The following is a 22,772-nucleotide window of genomic DNA, read 5'->3' as shown; positions in this document are numbered from 1 at the left end:
TTTCGTCATGGACGACGATAGTACAGGGGGGGGAGAAAGAAACGAGCGAGCAGAGATGAGGAGAGAGGGAGAGGGTAAAAGTAAAGCGAAGGAAAGAAAGAAAGAAAGAAAGAAAGAAAGGAAAGCAAGAGCTTCTCCTCTCCCTTCCCCTTTCGATCCAACACGCCCCTGTACACAGTTAGATAAATCGAACGACTGGAACACATCACGACCTACCTCTCTCCGTCTTCGCCATCTCTTCCTCCTCGTCTCTCTGCATCCCTCCCCCGCTCAGCCACGCGCAGCCTACTACACACGCATCGCGTAACCCTTTCTCGTACAGACGCACGTATACACGCACCACACGCGCACGAGTATCTCTTATCATTCTCCCCTTTCTTCTATCTCTCACTCGCCTCCATTCTTCCCTTCTTTTTTTTTTTTTTTATTTTTTTTTTTTTTCCCCCTCTCTCAACCGAGTTTTCTCCAGGGAGCTCTCAGCATCCATTTATTTATTCTAGTCGGAATTGTATTCGTCATCGTGGTTCTCGTAATCGTATCTGCCGCCCCAACGACATCTCTTCGACGAGGTCATACCCCTAATTATCATTTCATAGCCGGACATTGAGTTGTAACCTTTCAACGGATGATACTGGTTATGTAACTGTTGATGGTAGTTATGGCGGTGGTGGTGGTGGTGGTGGTGGTGGTGGTGATGGTGGTGATGGTGATGGTGGTGGTGGTGGTGGTGGTGATGGTGGTGGTGGTGGTGGTGGTGGTTATGATGGTTCTCTCCGCGATCACGACTGTTCAGGATGTTGATCACGGAATCAATGGGGAGATGGTGGTGGTCGATCTTCTTAGTGGAAGCATAGGCAGTCGCGAGCGCTTGGACGGTCGCGGGCGTGACCAGGGCCGCAGCCGCAGCCGCGGCCGCAGCGGCGGCGGTCGCTGTGGCGGCGACCACCGCGGCTGCCGCGGTCGTTGAGCCGAGGATGACCTTTGTAGCGGTCGCTTGACCGATCATGGCCGCGGCTGCCGCCACAGCCGGCGTAGCTGCTGCCGCTACTGCCGCCGCTGCCGCCGTTGTTCCCGCTGCCCGATGATGGTGGTGGTGATCGTGATGCTGCTGTTGCTGTTGCTTGTCGTCCTACGCCGCCTTGCTCTTGTTCGTCTTGAAGCTCACTTGAAGAACCCGGTTACCGAGCGTGTAACCGTTCAAGCTCTGGATGGCGACCACCGCCTCGTCATAGTTGGTCATCGTCACGAAACCGAAGCCTTTGCACTTGTTCGTCTGCAGGTCGCGGATCACTTTGACCGATTGGACGGCGCCGAACGGACCGAATAACTGCCACAGCACGTTCTCCTCGGTCTCTGGGGCGAGATTATACACGAAGATACACCAGCCGGAACCATTCATCGCGTTCCCGGGTAGCATCGAGTTTGCCAAGAGATCGCCTGCCAGCGGGCTGTACCTGAAACAGTTCGATTCGTCGCTCGTGAAAACGTTACACCCGGTTCGAACAAATTTTTTTTTGCTTCGTGCTTTCATCGATGAGTCGTATCGTCGTATCGTCGCCCCCCGCGATACAAGGCAAGAAAAAACGTTCTGCGTTTTGCGGGGTTGCGTCGTTCATTCTCCAAACGAAATCACCAAGTTGAAATTGTTTCGAACTTGTCGATTTCGCGCGAATTTATTATTTTCCCCTATATTCTCCATCGATTTACAAAAGAATTTCTTTGTATGCGAACGCCGCTACTCAATGCTACGATAATTTTTTACTGTTCGTATTAAAAAAAAAGAAATAATAGACGAAACTTTCATTATTGATTGTATCGACCGGTCGTGTACACATTGCCAGTTTATGAAAAAAAAATTATAAAATATTTTTTAAAAATAATCGAATAAATGCGATTCGGCCGAAAGATTTTCCTTTGCAATACATCCCTTTGATCTTATTATTGTAAAAAAAAAAAAAAAAAAAAAANAAAAAAAAAAAAAAAAAAAGAAAAATATCATATTAAAGTCGTGCAAACATTATACCATATAAAGTCACTCACATTAAAAAAAAGAAAAAATCATCGTTAAATCGTGCTTGAAATTCGGTGAAAAAAAAGAAAAATGGCACAAACAGACCGTGTGTTAATCGAACGACATTAATTATCGCGTTGCAAAAAAAAAAAAAAAAAAAAAAAAAGAAAAAAAAAGAAAAAAAAAAGAAAAGAAATCGTTCCGCTTTCGTTGAAATTAATCGTCGACAGGAGACTCTTGGAAGAAGTAATCGTTGCGCAAGACTGCATGCAATTCTACGCTAAAAGCGTCCTAAACGAATTAGGCGCGGCTCGATGCTAACTACTTGACTTTTCAAATTTCTTCAATTTCTATTAATTAAAAAACGAGAACGAAGAACGGCGCAAGGGATGAAAAAGTAAGGGGAAGGGGGGCGATAGAATCGTAAATGAATAATCGAGGGGAGGGGAAATCGCATGCACCCGGGCGGCATCGTTAAATCGGCATGCTGAAAATTACGGTCGAATGCGAGGTCGGAAATGAAAAAAAGGAAAACACGTTTACGAGGTGGGATATATTTACAGAGATGTAAAAATGTAATCTACGTACCTACTTGACGTCACAAGCCGCGTTAAAACAGGGCACATCTCAGTGAGTATTCATTATAGGGCCGAGGTGACAGTAATTACGCACGCATTCGTTACGAACGCTCATTAGGAATCGCGTGTTTTTTTTTTTTCTTTTTTCTTTTTTTATACGCACGCGTATGTACAACGCGTCTGCAATAGTTGGAAGTGTGGTTTTTTCCTTTAACGAACGAACCCTCGAACGAACCCTAAACTCGATTCAGTTTTTTTTGTCTCTTCGTTTTATTTTCATCCTCTTTTCTTTTTCCTTTCTTTCTTTTTTTTTTTATTATTAATTATTATCGTTCATCGAAATATATATATATATATATTTCTTTCTTTCTTTTTTTTTATTATTAATTATTATCGTTCGAAATATATATATATTTGATAATTGATAAAAGAAAAGAAGTCAAATGGAATGATCGAGTTAAAGGTTCAAGTTGGGTCAAGTTGTTTAATAGAAGCGAGGCGTTCTCTCGTGAAAGAAGAATCCACGTGTTTCGTTTAACTATCCGATATATGTGTATATATATATATATACACTCGTTCGACTATCGTTTGGTTAATTTTATATATTTGTAGAAACGTTCGATCGGAAATATATCTAATTTCTCGGAATCAGAATCTAAAAGAAGGATCTACAATTGAAACATCGAAAGAAACGAAAAATTTATTTATTATAGACGATCGATCGTTTCAATTACGAAAGTCGACACATCGGTGCATTGTTCTCTAACGATAATCAAGTGCGATTCTCTTGCAATGGTGTGTGCCAACAAAAATACATATATCTATATATGTATATATATATGTATGTATATCTATGGTTCACGTGAATTCACGTGATTGCTTTTTCAGAGATCGTGCACCTAACGTTGTTCTCAGCTCAACACCAATAATCTAACCAACGATCTTTCAATAAATATCGCTACTCTATTAAATGATCTACCATTGAACATTGTCGCTCGATGCGAAAATGATTCGTGTCTTTTTTCCATACGGATATTATACATATTCGTTTATTCGTCAATCGAATGATCGAATTATCCTCTGTTAATTTTTGGAAAAAATGGACGATTGATCGTCGGCGGAGAGGCCAAGAAATCGCAGGTGCACAGTCTTTTGAGTCGAACACGACCGATGAAGGCAAAGAATCAAAGAAAAGAAATAGTGAAGAAGGAGAAGAAAATGCGAGCCTGTCGAGGAACGTTGATTCGAGTCTCTATTTGCAATTTTTTTTCTATTTCTCCTTTTTTTTAAATTCCTTTTTCCTTTTTTTTTTTTTTTTTTTTTTTCTCTCTCTTAGACAACGAGACGATCCGTAGTTTCGCGAGAATGATTTTAATTCTATGATTTTTCATTCTTCTTTCGACAACGATTGAAAAATCGGTCGAAATCCGTCTGTACAGTCCGTACATGTGTGACTATGTTACATTACTCTTAATCAGGATATTATTCAGAAGCTTGATTGAAAGCTAACAGGTTAAAAGAAAAAAGAAAATTCTACGGTTTGTATTGAAATAGAATCGAGTAAATCAGAGTGAAACGTATACTTGAAACTCGCGAAACTGAGAACAAAAATTTTTTTAATTCTTCGTATAGAACGTAGAGATGATTAGAAAAAAAAAGAAACGAGGTAATCGAAAAAAGAGAGTAGAGGCATGTTTCGTTCTTTCTTTTTCTCTTCCGAGTACCAAAGGAAATTGTGAAAAATTATGAATCGTGAAATTGCAAACCCGAATCGATTCGCATTCTCGAGAAAGCGGTAAGATATGCTTTGTGACGTTTTGTGGGTAGAGAAGCGTTTGAAGGATGACAATTAAAACGAAACGAAAGGCAACGAAGAAGGCAAAGAAGAGAAGAGAAAGTAGAATAGTGTGAGTCGAGAGGGGAAGAGAGAAAAGGCCTTAAAAATTTCATATAAGACATATAATGTTATCGAAAAAGAAAAATAAATTTCGATCAATTTCGACAAATATAAAATATTTATAACTTCGGTGAACAATCGATTAATACCGCGATTAAAAATATACGTACAATGTAGAATTTCGAGCGTATAATTTACGGGGAGAAAAAAAAAAAAAAAGAAAGAAAGAGAAAAAAATAAGATAAAAAAAATCTTGGTTCAAATTAAAAAAGAAAAAAAAAAAAAAGGAAAAAAGATCGCACCATATGAAATTTTTAACGCGGAGCGTGTGTGGAAAGTAAGAGAACGAAGCCACGCAAGAATTAGAAATCAATCATCGAAAAAATGAAAAACCGGGAGGGAACGTAGTGGTAGTAACGAAAAAAATACTGACCTCTGTAAGCCTTTGTTAATGGCAAGCATGGCCTTGCCAGTGCTAAAACAAAACACAAAAAGAACAACGTAAGAAGAGAGATACTCCGGGAACGAGCCAATAAAATCGGGATAAGAGTCAGTCGCTTCCTTGTGCTTCCGTTTTCTTTTATTTTTTTATTTTTTTTTTTTTCTTTCTTTCTTTTTTTCTCTCACGGAACTACCATCTATGGTGCCTCTCCGTTTTCTTTTCTCACCATGGATAACGCAATAGACAAGGACAGAAATAGACAGATACAAGAACAAAGAATAAAAGAAAAATAAAGAAGATGAAAGAAAAAGAGAGAGAAAGAGAAAGAGAAAGAGATAGAGAGAGAGACAAAAAAATGATTAAAAAAATTCGAACAAAAAGTAAGAAAGATAGAAAATGGAAAATTCTGGGAAAATTTTTTCCTTTTCATTTTTTTTCTTTTTCTTTTTTTCTTTTTTTTAAAGGAAAGGAGAGACGAGGAAGCGTATAAAGTCCAAGGTTGCGGCGACGCGATATCGATTCGAAAGGAAATGAAAAAATACGGAATAGAGGCAAGCGAAAAAGCGAAGCGTATTATCAATCTACTATATCTCTTTTTTTTTTTTTTTTTTTTTTAACTTTCTCTTTTTTTAATTGAGATACTATTCGAATCGTCGAATCTACGTATTCGATTCGAACGATCGAATCGTTAAAACGAGTTTCTCAATTTTTCTCGCGTTCGACTGACATGGACATACAGACGGACCTGAAGTATTTGCGTATATATATATATATATATATAAATATATATATATATATATAACAATCCGAGTTTGTTAAATAATGTTTGAAAAAAGACACAAGGGAAAAAATTTTAATCGTCATCTTCGTTCGTTATTATATCGTGTCTTGGAATGATAATTTTTCTTTTTTTGTTTTTTCTTTTCACGCGTCTTTTTTGCAGAGGCACAGAAGCGCGGAACGAAGGAGAGACGAGAAATTATATATACGTTTATTTCTAGTCTGTTCGCTATCGACGTTTCTCAACTCCATTTTAATTGAATTCGTCGTCAGCCTCGCATCCACGGTAATGTTTCCGAGGACCAGAAATTCCGTCCTCCCGACTTCTACGAATGAAAAATTATTCAACAAACAATTTTCATGTTCACAATAATTATTCAAATCATATGTCATTCGTGCTAGAAAAAAAGAGAGAGAGAGAGAAAAAAAAAAAAAAAAAAAAAAGAGTGAGTGTAAAATCATATCGACGAGCCAGCTTACCGTGGATCGCGAAGACAAAAAACCAAGAAAACTTACAGAAATAACAGAACGTTTGTATGTGCCTTGCTCCTCCATGTTTCCAGAGTGGTCAAGGATCAGTCTTCTGTGTTTGCACGCGCGATTAAATGCGACTCTTTTCGTGTGTATTAAATTCGACTTATATCTAAATAATTAGTAATTATTTTTTAGATAGACCACCTTGTACCACTCGTTCATCGGGAAAGGGAGATCGGACGGGTGATCTTTGAAGGGATGGAGTAAAAAACAAAAAAAAAAAAAAAAAAAGAATCAAGTAAAAGATATCGAAAGAAAATCAAAGAAATAAATTGGCTGATGTTGATACGTCGAAGAAAGGTCGAATTACCGAACGTTTATCTTTTTAAACGTATATCGATGATTCATCAAGTATCATGTCCATCATTTCGATTGGATTAAACCTTGATACATGCATACGGCGAACACATGTTGAAATATTGATATCGAAACATCGATTCCACGGTCGATCGAAAGATATCTAACGAATATTTGAGCGTGAATACTTGTTCGAACTGCAATCTTTTTTTATTACACGAGAGTTTATCACGATTTATTCACGATTTTTCATCACAGTTTCTCGAAATTCGATCGTTTTTTCACAACTTCGGCCCGCGTAACATCGTAACAACGACCATTCTTCACGATTCGATGAAAAGATCGATGCCTCGAAGAGAAATTGTGCGCTCGAAGATACGGGCAACGTGAAACTTTAACCGCGGCGGAACATGCTCGCGCGTAAATGAATACCGAATCGGCGAATTTGAGACGAAAAGAAAGAAAAAGAAAAAAGGAAAGAAAAAAAAAAAAAAAAATGATTGAAGATGAGGTAGTAGATCATATGGCAGATGAGGTGCAGAAGGAGGAGCCTGCAGTGTACTCAGGTACTCAAACGGTGAGTGCGTAAACAAAGAGAAAGATCGTACAGATTATTCCATCGATCGATCGATCCTTCTTTTCTTTACCAACCTATAAACAATTTAAATTTCTTTCCTTAAAACTTTTACCGATCATCGATCGATCGACGCGATCTGCACTTAAAAAAACTTAAAAAAAAAAAAAAGAAAGAGAAATTGAAAAGAAATTGAATCGAAAATAAAGAGAAAAAGAAGAAGAAGTAGAAGAAGAAACAAAAAAAAAAGAAGTAGAAGAAGAAGAAAGAAAGAAAGAAGAAAAAGATATAGAAGAAAATAAAACAGAAAATGATAAGTAGAGATAGAGAGAAAGAGAGAGAGAGAGAGATCTTTGGGTAGAGCGAGTAGAGGCGAGTAGGTACCTGGATAGTGGCGACAGTGGAATGTACCTGAAGCGGCCGGTTGGATGGTGGATTGGGCCGCCATATCGTCGGGTCGCCTGCGGTGTCAGATAGGCCAACGGCGGTATCGCCTTGTTGTTGTTGCTCGGATTGTTGGCGAACTTGACGGTGATCGGCTCGGACGAGCCCTTCGGAATGGTACCGTTTAATTCTTGGATCGCCCTCTCGGCCTCGACCCGCTGGTCGAACCTTATGAAACCGACCCCTTTCGACAATCCTGTCGGTAATCGGTTCAAGTTATTCAACGGGTCCATCATCTTCTCTGTGAATTTTTGTTGGACGAATATATCGGGCAACGAAGCGACAACATTGCCAGATTCCTCGTTGACTGTTGAGTGACTACGCGTACACGCGTCCGATTCTTGCAAGGAAAAGTTATTTTTCCAATGGTCCAAGATGTTCCGGTTAAATCGTAAGCAATTAATCGTTTTTTGAATATAAAAAACAATGTATTATATTATTGGATTAAATAAGTTGGAACGAAAGCGGCGTGATATGATATAGCGGCGCATCACTCCCTCGCAATGAAATTGGATAATTTTATCATATAAGGGAAGTTTTATCGAGGAAAATGCTCATGAATTTAGATTAATGTTAGTTGTATCTTCTATATATATATATACATTATATATATAAAAGATAACGGTGCAATTTAGTAGGAAAATCTTGGAACAGTTAAAAAAAATGTTAATAACAAGGAAATAATCCTTTCACAAAATCCATCGCATTGCAATTCTTTTAATAATAATAGGAATAGAAATCCAATTCGTCGAAGAAAGTTGCCTTTGCATTAACGATACTTGTCGATTTCTAATAAATCGATCGTGAATGCTAAACGAACCTTCTTCTTGCAAATATTTTCCACCCCGTGATCAACGACGAATTCTGTGTGGAATGCAATCAAGTGCATTCGAACGAGTGGCTCGGTGCGCGCAGATTCGTTTCTTTACACCGATGTCGCGTGTTCTCGAGTGAGTCGATCATGTTTTCTTCCATTCAAGCTGAATGAATTTGATAACGCGCTAAAAAGGGGTGTGAAAAGGTGTATTTATGCGTGTATACGTGTGTATGTGTGTATGCGTATGTGTGTTTTGCGTGTGTAGGTATGTACCATGAGTCGAGGGCACGGTCGCAAAATAATAATAATAATAATAATAATAATAATAATAATAATAATAATAATAATAATAATCATAATCATAATCATAATCATAATAATAATAATAATAATAATAATCATAATCATAATCATAATCATAATTATAATCATAACGAACGACAAAAAGCGTAAAGAAACAAAAACGGCGCTCAGGAGGAAAAGTTCGGTTTTGTAACTGTTGCGGTCACGTGAACAAAGCAGCCAATAAAAAAAAAATAATAATAAAAAGAAAAAAAAATATAATAAAATTGAAAAGAAATAAAATATAGAAAGCGATATTTATTTATTTTTTTTCTTTTTTTTTTTTTTTTTCTTAATCGTAAATAGTCGATCGTTCGATCCTCGCGAAACGAAAAATACTTGAAGAAAAATATTGGTATGCTTGTTTCTAATTTTCTTTCTGTTGACATTGTAATTATTTATTAATGGGTGACAATCTAATTGTTTCGCGAGTTGAACAAAAATTAAAATATAAGAAAAAAAAAAAAAAAAAAAGGGTAAAAATTAAAATAGAGAAAAACGGCTGCTTTTGTTTGAGCTGGACGTAATAAGGGAAAAGAAAAAAGAGTTGTATGAGTTACGTACCGGGCAAATAGTCTCCGCCGCCGGTCACAAACTGTCGTACTAAACAGAAACGAAAAAAATCATATCACGTTAACAGTCAACTGACAGCATAAACGATTCGCTCGCCCCTGATTCGTCTAGGTGGGAGGATATGTAATAATAATAATAATAATAATAACAACAACAATAATAATAATAATAACAATAACGAATAATTAAAAGAAAGAATAAAAATTAACAATTAAAAAAAAAAGGAAAGAGAATAAGAAAAAAAAATAGTGTAAAGAAAGTAAAGACAGAACGTTTTTTTCTCGGAAAGAATCATGATTGACTCATGATTAATCGGAAAAAAAAGAGGGAGAAATAAATTGAAAATGGATTCAACACTAGTAAAGAGAAAAAATTCGTTCGTTTCATAATTAAATATCATAACGTTTCCAATATTTATATGATTTTCATTTTTTTTCATGATGTTTAAATAATTAAAATAATTGGTATACGGTGTTTGAAAAAAATAATAAAACAAAATTGGTCGCAATGAGATGAATAAGGGGCGAGCGATCTTTCTGTTAAAAAATTTTACGCTATTCCTTTTTTATTTTTATTTCTTTTTTTTTGTCCTTAAGTATGCAAAAAGTTTCAGTTTCATTTTTCAGTTGTAAAACGCAAAGAAGCAAACAATTCTCGAAGAAGTAAACTGAAAAAATGCAAGGAAAAGAAACGCAACAATAACGAAAAAATATAAATTGACCGTTCGAGTCGAGGATCGCACTGTGGACCGAAATATAATAAAAGCAAGCCAGGAACGAAGGAAGTAACAGAGGAAGGTTTCCACACGTGTCCTAACACTGAAACCAATGTCTCAACGTATTAAAAAACAAAAAAAAAGTCAAACGAAATCAATGGAATCGTAGTAAACATTAATGGAAGAATCATTCAAAAGTCAATCAAACGATATTACGAAAAAAGGAGAAGAAAAAAAAACGAAAAAAATAGAATTCATTAACTCGGTGCACGATGGTAACGAATGTATCGATACAAGATACATATATATATATATATATATATATACACATATCGGAGGAATATAATAACAAAAATAGCCAATGTGGATATAAAAGAAATATAAGGGTGGCATAGGCCATGAGGCTGTGCGTGAAACTGGGGATGCAAATAGAATGCACTGCTAACAAAAATATAAGCTGAGAACGTAAACAATAACGAGCGAAAAAAAGACAAAAAAGTATGGAATCAAAAACGAGAGTTTGCGATCGTGTGTCCTCTCGAATGATCTCGAATACAAAGTGTCCTCTGTTCGATTGCAATAGTATCTAACGACGTAAGGAAAGACAAATAGTTGAACATATAAAAGGACGAAAAAAAAGAAGAGAGAAAAAGAGAGAGAGAGAGAAAAAGAAAAAAAAATAACAGGAAAGAATTAACATAGATCGGAATGAAAAGATGCGTAAACGAGATCACGCAGCTCCGAGACGACATCGACCAACATCGAAAAGTGTGTAAATACAGCGTTTCACGTCCGCTGGCTAAAATTTAATTAAAATATTCGTCACTCGTTCACCACGATCGTGTCCGTTCTCGCTCTGATTGCAGGCGCACCGATCCACCCCACAATACGACTAGAACCCCATGGCCTACTCTTTTCTTTTTTCCTTTTTTCTTTTTTCTTTAATCCTTGATCACACAGAGAAGCTTTCTAACCAATCTTCTACTCAAGAGGCACGGGTCTGACTCGTGCGATCCCAATCTACTTTGCTCTCGGAACAAAGTGAAGAGGTACGGCTGTTTCCCCTACAATTCCCGTATTCCATGGCCTTCCACAGGGCACGCGACATAATACGCTACTGGCCGATACGATCCTCGTCAGTTGTCAGGGAATTTAACAACTTACCGGTGATGTTGTCGCAAAGTATCCGCGACGTGATGATTCTGCCGTACGGGCTGAATAGATTCTCCAGATCTTGTTGCGTCATGTTCTTCGGCAAACCGCTCACGTACAAGTTTGCACCTTTGATCGCCTCGCTGCTCGGTCTCGCGTACGATACCTGTGTTCAAGGTATAATAATCGTTAATTGGGACAGATAATCGAGAAATTTCACTACTGTTTGCAACTTTCTTCTGCGATCTTTTTGATTTTTCTTTTTCTTTTCTTCTTTTTCAGATCAATTCGTGATGGCGCATTTTCAACCATTTAAAAGATGGTAAGTTGATTCTCTTCTTTTCTTCGAAGAGACATATATATATATATATATATATATTATAACATCGCAACGTTCATAAAAATGTGAGGAAGAATTTTGACTGTTCTCGTACAGTTAATAAATAGCAGATGCGATAATGTCTTTGAATTCACGCCAATCTATTTCGATCATTGCAACACTGTGGCGTATCGTGCGTAATCTCGCTTGAGAGACATTTTCTGAAAATTCTTGTCGATAAAACCGATTCGAAAACCGTATCACTCCGTAAACAAAAGCGATATACGAATAGAATCTTTTCGCAAGATTTGTTCCCGATATTTTTGTTCCCGAGTCACGACCAATTTGTTTTTAACTATTGTAAATATTTTAACCATAACAAACTATGCGCGAAATCTAAGCATATATATATATATAACGAAAAGCTAGAAGTTAATCCAAGATTAAATTCATAAAAGTATCGCGTGTTTTACTTATAAATAGCTGACAGAGATCATTACGAACTTTTGACTCGAATCTTTCATGAAAACTCTAGATATCGTGCTCGCTCGCTCGCTCGCTCGCGCGCGCGCGCGATTCAGTATTTACTTCCAAATGCTAATCTAGAAGGATCCTTATAAATAGATAGTTCACTATGTTCATCCAACTAGGGAGAACGAACCTTGATCGTTTTATTTTGCAGACGAAGACCGTTGAGCGTGTTTATCGCCTTCTCAGCATCCTCAGGCCGGTGATAGTTAACGAAACCGTAACCTAAACTCTGACCTGTAACACAAAAGAATACCGTCGAATTAAAGCATCTTGCGTTTAAAAAAAAAAAAAAAAAAAAAAGGAAAAAAGGGAAAAAAAGAATCTCCTTCTCCTGTTAAACCGATATTTCCGATAAATAATAATAAGTGATACAAAGGGACGAAAGGGACGATAGGGGCTCGAGAGAGACAAAGAGAGAGAAAAAATTCACAAACGATAAATGTCTCTCTGAACGTGTTCGTTCATTGAGTAAACAGATACAACGACAGCGGCGAGTGTTTTTCGAAAACAGGAAACGCAGACGGTGCAATACGGCCCTGAGATCGCGCGGCGAGGTCGAATATAAAGCGGCAGAGGCTCAAACCAAACGACGCCCCCGCTACTCCGACGCTCGAAATAGCGTCGCGACGTCCACGCACGTGCTCTCCACTAACGCACGGAATTCAGAGGCGCGAGTACGCCAGCCCGAAATTACGCTGGATTACGCGCACACGAATGGTCACTCGACATGGGGAGAAAAAAATCCCTCAACGAAGAAGATGACGGGAACGCAACGTTGCGTAATCGTTCCCCCTCCTTCCCCCCCCCCCCCCAATCTTCCACACTGGTCCGTGAGTAATCGAAAAATCGATGATGAAAAACGCGTTGCGTATCTCTCCCCCTTTTTCTTCGTTAGGAACGAGACCAAGTTAAGGAAAAAATTCTTTTTGATGGAGTGTCTCGCGCGTGATTTCACGTGATTTTTCACGCGCGTCTCGATATCGCGATAAGAATGGAGTAGAAGAAGTAAGTAGAAAAATGATAACATTGACGAGCGTGTCTACGAATTATTCAATTTTCGCTTCTCATTTTTCCTCTTCTGCCTGCCCCCTGACTTTGTATCTTTAACAGATTTTATTTGGTTTCCAAAGATTCTCTATCTCTTTCTATCCCCCTCAAATAAGGCTGATACAAAATAAACAGGCGCAGACGAATCGATGCCGACTACTCAACCAAGACTAAACACCCGTTCCTCGGTAACGTCTAGAAATCGATAAACAAATGAACTGTGTAGAAAGACTTATTCTTTCGTTCTACACCTGTCCGTGTATTTAACTGTAATAACAGGTTTCCATGAAAATTACCACAACAATACAACGCTATCTCGCTTATTCGGTCAAACACGAAAGAAACGTTTCTCGGTCTTCGTGATAATTATTGTTTAGCTTCTAGCCATGATAATGAATGAAGAGGACGATGAGTTCTCGAGACTTACCGGTGAGTTTATCACGAATCAACTTGCAACTCTCAACCTCGCCAATGCTCGAGAAGAGGGATCGAATCTCATCTTGTGTCATGCTCTGGGGCAAATAATTTACTATGAGATTCGTTTTCGACTCTTCCTGCGAGGCCTGTCCGAGGGTGGATCCACCATTTTGTTGTACGACTGTGTCCATTCCGTTCGCCATCATTGCACTCTTCGACCGGGTCCTTTCTAACTACGTACGAAATCTGAAACAAGAAAGTATCATTTTAGTATCGAGTAACGAACAATCGATATCTTTTAACCTCTATCTTGTTAAGAATAATTTCGTCTTCTATTTTTTTTTGTTTTTCTCGATCGACAATACCTCCTTCTAAATCTTTTTTTATTAATGGGTGGCAATCCATCACCCAGTTGTTCGTTCATTGTAAAAGGAAAGAAGAGAGATTACTGGAAACGCAAGGAACAACGACGCTCGAAACCATTCGCAACTTTCTTCAATATATATATTTTTTTCAAATTATAATACATTCCTGTTTCTCGATTCAATGATTCGTAACTCCTTTTCATAATTATTTTTTTTCGAGGGAATAAATATTCAAATGATAAGAAAATTTCGATTGTTAAAGATTCTTAAGATCGACGCGAACGACGCGTTATTTATCGAAACAATCGCTCGACGAGAATATATAGAAGAATATATAGGAAGTAACAGACAAGTATAAACACGGGCCAAGCAAGAACTTCTGTGTCGACAGGGTTTTGAAGGACGTAAAAACGTGTTAATCAACACGTCGTACACGATGCACATGTTCACAGAGAACACAAGTTCGAAAAGAAAATCAGTTTTTGCTTATATCTGTATAAATATTCGCGTGGCAACAACAAGCATAGTTTTTGCCAGAGAAAACAAAATATTCTAATTAGATATATTTCGTAACGTTCTGAATTATTCAAACACCTATTTCGCCCATATTGGAGAACTTTTTATAATTTCAAAAAGATTTTGTTTTTTCGTTACGTTTGAACGATGAAGATCATTATCTATCTCATACATTAAATTACAAACAGCTGGACGCAAACAAGACGCGTGGCTTGATTATGGACGACTTGCGAAAAATTCATGGTTCACGCAACTGGATGCTGACGTAATCTGACAATGACTTTCAAAATACAGCGTGAAAAGAACAGGCAGAGGTGGTAGTTGGTAGGGAACGAGGGTAAGATCCAATAGAAATGCGGATTTAAAGGGGCGACGACCCCCCCCTTTCTGGTTTAAAGAGCTTGCCTCCCTCGTGCCTCTTCCCTTTTCCTTTCTGGCAAAACCACCGTGTTCGATACGTTTACAGGGTGTTCAATATCGATCGTATTTTACACCACTTTACATTCTCCTTAAAAATTTTCCAAATTTTTCTTTCCTCTCCAAGATACGATATTTTTTTATTACCTAACATAACTCACTTCAAAAACGAATTCTAATCGAATTAGATACGCAGTAACGAGAGGCGTCAATTTCTAATTTTTTCTCTGCTGGAGTTCACAGTTGCTGGTAGTTTCAATCGATTAAAAAAAGAGGATCTAAATTTCGAGACCTCACGATATATCTATTAATCTTTACGTTGTGCGTGGAAGAAATTAAACAATTTTATTCGAGACACCCGGTATGTGGTCGCACACGCCTCGAGCGAAAGGGACGAAAACCGAGCAAAATAGGAGAAGGAGAAGAAAAGAGAAGAGAGAAAGGGGAATTATACGCGATGGCCGTAGGGTGCCGATAGCGTTCATGGTTAAGGCTTATACACACAGCTGCCACGACACATATATCAAGCAGGCACGAGCTACCACTGGTGTACATTTTAATTCTCTCTTTCCCCTTCCGCCTCCTCGTCAGTTGTTCAACGTAGTCATCAGCTGTCCTTAGGACCACCCCACACGGGGAGCCTTCGAGTTTCATGACTGCGGTCACCCCAATCGAACTGACCACGTCCTCTCTTGAGATACCTTTTATTACACGCGATAGATAGCTTTTATTATATGCATCGAATGTGCCGGGGCCCATGTGATATGAAACGTGGGGAAATATAAACGTGGGACAATGAACAACTATAAATTTTTTACATTAAGCTCCTTCTATATCCTATCTTCCCTAAAAGTTTTAACATATTATTATTATTATTATTTTTATTACTAAAGAAGAATATATCGAAATGGACGAATCTTACAGAAGAATCTTAACTCGCAATGGATGGATGTTATCCCTCTTATATTTATATTATATCTATATTATAATCTATTATATTATTATTGATAATTTCGTGTTGAAAACGAATTTCGCACAAATGTAACAAGATCGAACTCTTGTCGACGGGAAAAATGCCGACGCTATTTTTCATCAACGAATTTTCATCACCGTTCGGCCGGTGTTTACGAACGAGGCGAAGAAAACAGGAACGCGTTCAGCAGTCGGAGAAAATGTCGGAGCCAGCAGTTATCGTAGCCCCGCATCTTCCGTAGTTATCGATCCATGCTCTCTCCCTGTCTCTCTTACACTCTCTGCTCGGCATCGCGATATTTTAGGACGGCACAATGGAAGCCGAGAGACCCCATTGTCGGGCGAGGAGAGTAACGCATCGGAAAAGTATCGTTCGCCGTTGACTTCGAAACGCGACTCCTGTGCTACCGTCATTATACAACGACAATGGACGTTACGCATGGCTGCGTGTACGCGCAAACTGGGGTTATCCGCGACACAATGCGGAAAGCCACCCCTTTTCGCCAGACCCGGGGTTCGCAAAAGTCGACCATCTTCCGGGGAATCGCGCCGCGACAAACAACTTTCAACGCATTATGTTACGCACTTTCCACTTTGATTTTAATCGCTTTCAATTCGAAACAATTTAAATTTACGTCCAATATTCCGAAAATAAAAGAAACTCGAAAGATTTCCAGACTGTTATACGAGTAGATTTCGATTGGTTATACGAGTATATTATGAACGAGATATGAAAATGTTATTAATATATCTAGAATATAATGTAACGTAACGTAGAAAGAAACGAAAAAAAATTACGACGAGATTGAAATATATTCCTCGTTTCGGGTAAAAAAAAAAGATAATTAAAGATTTTCACGAAGAGAATATAAATTTGCAAGGAAGGTTAGCAGGTGGGTCAAGCCGGGGGTTAAAGTTTGATTTTTATGTACGCTTGGCAGATACGATCTTCGGCCGGTGGCCAGGTGGCCATGGCGACGGATCGTGAAAATCGCGTGGCCGGGACCGATCAATACGAGCGCGACTCCTCGGTCTCTGCCTCGCTCGTTCTCCCCTACCACCCCTTCTCTCGCTCATTCTCGCTCGCTCGTGTCCAGGAGCTCTCTCACTCTCTCACTCTCTCTTTCTCTCTCTCTCCCTCTTTCTCTCGTTTCTCCGTTGCGCACACGAGACCTCTTCCTCTGGCTACAATTCCAAGGGAATCCCCTCCTCCCGCGCCCCTCAAGTACGCCCCTTTCCGCGCGAGAAAACACACACGCACGTACACGCGACACGCGAAAACGCAGTAAGTCGTTTCTGTTATCGAAAAGAAATAGCAAAGCGGCAGTAGAGGAGAAAGGGGTACAAAAGAGGCTTGCTCGAAGGCAAGTGGCAGTCGGAGCGGAGGTGGGAGTGGAGAGGGGGAAGGGTGGCGTGGAAAAAGAAAGACTACGACGAAAGCACGCAGGAAGCAAAGGGTGAGAATGAGAATGTGTCACGAAACTCGCAAGGCACGTGCTCTGAAACCTTCTTGAAGGACGTATTGCTCCGCGCACAACATCTGTGTGTATATCTTCGACCGAAATGTTTTTGCGACTCAATTCGAGCTTACCTTTCTTCCACTGTCTTTACAGGATCCACCTTTTTATCGATGCACGCGAGAGCACACGACACACATCCACACAATAAACACAGAGAACACCTTTTTTTTCTTTCTCCTTCCGCGAGACGCGACACACTCTCTCTTCCCGTACTTCTTTTCTCTCCCTCTCTCGACGTTACTTTTCCTTTCTTTCCTTCCGAAAACTCTTTTCGGTCGCACGCGAAACCGAGCAACGTGCAACTATTAAACGACTGGTCGATGAATCGTGCCGGTCCCTGCTCTTCTCTCTGACTCTCTCTTTACGTGCACCTACTATCACGCTCTCGCACCGCCGCCCGGAACAGAAGGGGAAATCAATGAAAGAAAAGTACGACGCGAGCGCTCGTAAATCGGCATTTATGCTCGCCTCCTGGTCGACAGTCCTTTGGTTTCACTTTGACGAGCACATGTGTGAGTGTACGTGTAAATGTACGAGCGGCGAGCCGAAAATTATTCACGTCCGATATCGTCGAAAAACGAGATCACCAAATTTCGTCGATCGTCGTCGAAAAAGAAAACGAGGGAGTACATACAGTGTGTGTAATGTGTGTGTATGTGTGTGTGTGTGAGCGCGCGGATTTAAAGAATAAAATGCAATATACGCGTATATGTATATATATATATGTATATATATATATGTGTGTGTGAATGTGTAGAGGGTTACGCGAGACTAGAAATTAAAGCGTTAAATACTATACTAAGGAAACGGAAATAACGATATAACACGGGCGGAGGCTGCCTAGAGACTGGACACACCAGCCGCTTGAAAGCGGCTTGCACAGCCCGACGAGCTCGATCGGCCGAAGTCGGCCTAGCTCGGGCGCGGTCGCGCACCCTCGGCTAAGCTCGTTGCCAACCCACTGCAAACCCCTCGTTATTACGTATCTCCTCCTACCAACTCGCACGTATGTACTCGTATGCTGCGAGGGGTTGCCGATCGAACTAATAAGAGACGTATGCGCGTTCTTAAATAAACTGTGACCTCCCATCGTCGATCGAACTGGCTCCCTTGCCCTCCCCCCTCCTCTTCATCCTTTTCCCCTTTGTCGAATTTTAATAAATTTCGAATCTTCACATTATATTTTATCCCAGGATTTTAAATTTTTCCCCTTTTACTCCGTATCGTATCCTCGCAATTGTTACAATTTAATAAAGGTTTCGATAACGAGTCCGCGATTTTTTATTTATTCCGGTGTTAAAACGATTAAAAAAAAAAAAAAATAACACCTGTCATTTTCTTTAAATTGCATCCAGTTAACAAGAGGGCTGACAACCTAGGGGCCGTTCACGCGCAATATTTCAGTATCCCCCTCAAGATATTTGCAGGGGTTTGTTCGTTAGGAAATGTTTGCAACATGGCTCCCTGGCATTACGAGGCAGAAGGTATGCCGCCCTCTTGCCTCCCTCTCGCCGCTTGCATCACCCCTTGCATCAGATCATGACCACCCCTTCACGGTTTTTGACCCCCGTCGTCTCAGCGCGCTATCGCGTCGATACAAGAGTCCTTTTACCCCTTACGAGGCCGCACTCGATCGGTAGTGAACTCGAAACCATGAATTACATCGTCAAAACTTATTGGTGGCCATTTGCCAAAGACCATGAAATTGAATTTTTCTTGAAGAGAAAAAAATACACGACTCGCGAGAGTTGTCAAAGTCCAAAGATGAAAAATCGAGGAGGATGATGAACTCGTCTGAATCTATCTCATTTCAATCGTTCTCCTTCGATCTATGCATCGTTTCTTCCTACAACGCACGTTTCTGCTAGATCTGTTGAATATTTAGTGAAGTTTTGAACGCAAATTTCATTTCAATTTCGTTACTGTGTGGATAATTCGAATCATTTTCCAAGAAAAAAAAAAAAAGATGTGAACATCCAAGCTGCATCCCTGACCTTACCCTGGCTTTATCTTCGAAGATCGAGAGAATGCAGTCTCTAAAATGACGGCGAGCCAAAATTATGCGATGCTGACGAAACAAGCCGAGCAACACTTGGCGGTCGTGCCAATAACCGCGAGTTCGTGTTTTCGGAAATTCGTTTCCCTTGTATTACATCATCATACAGAATGAACTATTTTGTCAGAACTTCCTGAAGAACTCGATTCTATAATGTACCTTCACTTTAAAATTCGCCTAATTAAATATTATAATCGCCTAGTTGAAACTTAAAGACACAGAGTACGATGAATTCTCGATAATTTGTTATTCCTTTTTAAAAAAATACAGAGAAATCATTGTCACTTATCGATTCAAAATCACGAATACAATATCATTAAAATTATAAATACGTTCACGTATAAACACCATAAATACGAAGAAATCTGTCTCATCATCCATCCAATCTGATTTCATAGATCCAAGTGAACTATATAATTTGTACTTCGCTGATCCTATATTTCTTATTCTACAATCGCTACAAAAAAAAAAAAATAAATCTTCTAGCATATATGCTAATCCTCATAATCAAAGGAACGATCTTTTCGATTGACTTCCTGCTTTTGTTAGACATGAACGATTGACCAGGTTCTTTGCGTATTACGTACATGACCGGACCTAACATCGGCCAAAGAAAGAGAAGGAGGGAGCAAGCCTGTATTGTATCTAGCCGCATGAGAAAAAAGGGAACGAAACTGGGCACAGGACTTGCAACAGATGCGAAACGGTATGCAAAAAAAAAAAAGAGGAAAAAAAATAGGGACACAGTGGACGCATATGTGAACGTGTTCCATTATGCTCGGTGTGGCTTTAAAACCGGCCACACGGTGCGACAGGAAGTTGTCACCGCATTACCGTTGGAATTATGAAAGTTTGCCGGCCTCTGATCGCCTTAGCGACAACGAACGAGCGAAACGATATTCAGACCATCGAACCGAAAGGGAAATTTATTCGAAATCATTCTAATCGCTTCTCCGACCATCCATACGTGAATCAATCCTCCGTAATTTTGACTAAGAGGTATATATTTTTCGAACATTTAGATGCAGAGAATGGCCAGGGTGCCAACGAGAATGATGATTTACCATTTTCCGGTATATCGGATCAAAGCCGTGAAGAGACATAAATTGTGAATCATTCGTCGAGACTACAAAACCGTAGTACCGAGCCAACCCTCCTCTTTCGTTCCTGGTTATGATCCAGCTGTCGAAGCAACGTTTTTGGGGTTTGGCCCCACCTTCATCATCGATCCGCCGGTACGCTCGTGCACGAGCATAATTCCACCCATACTCTGCCACAGGGAGAGTAATAATTCTGTCCGTGAAGTTTTTCCAGGGTCACTGAACCCTTGACGAGATTCGTCGATAATCTATCCGACTATCCTATCGATATTCTCACGAATCCTATTAATGGCTCGAGGCGTGACAAAGACGAGCTGGAATGGAACTAACAGGAAGATCAATGGCAAACTTGGTTAGTGAAAATAGCTCCCTAAATATCCATGTATAAAATATGCAAGGGGATAAATAATTATAAGGGGCGTATAAAATAATTTCTATCCTAGGAGGAAACCTTCGATGAGATCAATTGGATATATATTTCGTTAGAAAATAGTATGATTGGAAATAGGGATGATAATTTTAATAAACATTTGCGCAAAATGGACGAAACCCCCCCTAACCCCACTTAGGAAATATAACGAAGATCGATCAAACGCGCATCGTCGTGCTAATTAAGGTGCAACCGATCGATTTGTTTTTTCCTTGTAGCAACTCTTCTTCACTTTTTTGCCTGTTTTCTCGTAATATAAATATGCATCGATTCATGATCGTCCCTCTCTCGTCAGCCAATGATCGCATCACTAAATATTCAGGGAAACCTTACGACGTCTTCTCGAAGTCCACAAAAGGTGATTACGTAAAGTAAACATAAATGTGGAGAGAAAAGAAACGGTTGGTTCAGTCGTGATGAAATATTCCACGTAATGAAATAATATCATGAGTTTGACGAGTTGCATTCTGAACTGAAATGAAAATTTCAATCTATCGAAATTATGAATTATCACCGAATTGAACTTATACCGATAACCGATACGCATGATTGACAGAGAGAAAGGAAAATAATTGGGGTTGCGATTAACGAGACTCGTACAATCTTTCCTCGCAGAGGAAATTCGAAATTAGCTATAAAAATAAGCGATAATATCAAACGAGGCGGAACAATTTTTGCACGTATATTTTTTTCTCGTTGACGACATTATTTGTTCAAAGGCCAAGGATAAATTTAATAGGCGTGCGGTAACGATTACCTCCGCAACCCTATATATTCGTATCGTTATCGTCCTCGAGAACTCGTTAGGAGAATTAGCATCGGCTCTCTTTAAACTCGAACGAAGTTTCGATGGATTATCGGTACACGCATCCGTAGGGGTGGCATTGGGCACTCGCTGTGTTGTCAAGTATTAATACCGTAAATCTCTGAAGGGGGACGATGCGTGTGTGCGATATTACGTATGATGGACGAAGAATCGCGGAAAATCGAGAGAAAAAGAATGACGAATGGACGGAGGGAGAGGGAAAGAGAGGAAACAGGGTGAGACACAGAGGTAGAGAAGCTCCATTGATTGGTCGGTGGCATGGTAGAACGTTGCAGTCGCCCTGGGGGTATATGAACCCCGGTACGGCTCTCTCTCTCTCTCTCTTTCCCTGTCTCTCTCTCTACTTCTCACTCTTTCCCACCCTCCTCCCCACAGTTTACCCTCGCTACGATTCTACCCCACGGCAAAACGCAGGCGCGTCACATGGACCCAGAAACGATCAATACGAGCTTCCCCAACTAGACCTAGTCTCTTTCTCCCACACGCTGCTTTTCTCTATCCTTCTTTCACATATACATTCTGCTCTATCATCCTCCTACTAGGCTCGCAACCCTCGGTCAATCTTTGATATCGCGTTATTCGGTTGAGAATTTGGATTGGAAAATATCTGAAAGAGAAGAACATTGTTAGTTCTACGATACATTTAATTATTGTTTCACTCATTTTCTTCTCTCGCTGTATACATATTTATATATATATATATTAATTTTCCTTTTCGTTTCCTTAATACAAACTGAAATGAAATAATTTCACGAGCGAAACGGCTAAATAAAAGATGGCACCTAGAAAAAGACGGAACGGAAATAGAATGAAACATAGGAAGCGATAAAGACCGTATTCTTTGAAACTCAACGTTCATTTGGCACACTATCTAACACCCCTTTATCCCTCTCACGCACCATTGTGATCGAGGCCATCGCGGACGGAAGTGTCCCTCTCGAGACTTCCTGCTTGTCCTCGACGAGGACCCGCAGTGCCAGTTGCTCCATCCTGGATCTGCTTGATCCTTCATGCACACTCTCGCCGTTTTCCATCACTTGTTACCGAATTATATTCAACGTATTCGCTCGTTTCAACGTGTTTTTTTTTTTTTTTTTTTT

At 39.6% G+C, this 22,772-nt stretch overlaps 1 protein-coding gene across 14 annotated transcripts in view; it reads right to left on the bottom strand.

Moving 5' to 3' along the window:
- Positions 1 to 212: 212 nt before the first annotated feature.
- Positions 213 to 22,772, bottom strand: part of LOC122719492 (ELAV-like protein 2) — a 36,871-nt gene continuing 14,311 nt past the window's right edge. For 2 of the 14 annotated variants that reach the window (XM_043945347.1, XM_043945343.1), the window contains exons 2-9: positions 13,481 to 13,716; positions 12,137 to 12,240; positions 11,169 to 11,322; positions 9,281 to 9,319; positions 7,498 to 7,753; positions 4,920 to 4,961; positions 2,600 to 2,602; positions 213 to 1,454 (exon numbers count right to left, since the gene is read on the bottom strand). In XM_043945347.1, coding sequence (XP_043801282.1) covers positions 1,130 to 1,454; positions 2,600 to 2,602; positions 4,920 to 4,961; positions 7,498 to 7,753; positions 9,281 to 9,319; positions 11,169 to 11,322; positions 12,137 to 12,240; positions 13,481 to 13,676 — 1,119 coding nt within the window. In that variant the 5' untranslated portion in view covers positions 13,677 to 13,716 and the 3' untranslated portion in view covers positions 213 to 1,129. Of the gene's footprint in view, positions 1,455 to 2,599; positions 2,603 to 4,919; positions 4,962 to 7,497; positions 7,754 to 9,280; positions 9,320 to 11,168; positions 11,323 to 12,136; positions 12,241 to 13,480; positions 13,717 to 17,331; positions 18,317 to 22,571; positions 22,767 to 22,772 lie in introns of those variants that run through there. The other 12 variants (XM_043945344.1, XM_043945345.1, XM_043945349.1 and 9 more) reach the window with 12 other exon arrangements.

Source organism: Apis laboriosa, unplaced genomic scaffold (assembly GCF_014066325.1).
Source record: "Apis laboriosa isolate Shangri-la unplaced genomic scaffold, ASM1406632v1 scaffold79_cov154, whole genome shotgun sequence".
Lineage (NCBI taxonomy): Eukaryota > Metazoa > Arthropoda > Insecta > Hymenoptera > Apidae > Apis > Apis laboriosa.
Note: the sequence above shows the minus strand (reverse complement) of the source record. Positions and strands in the feature narration are given on the sequence as shown.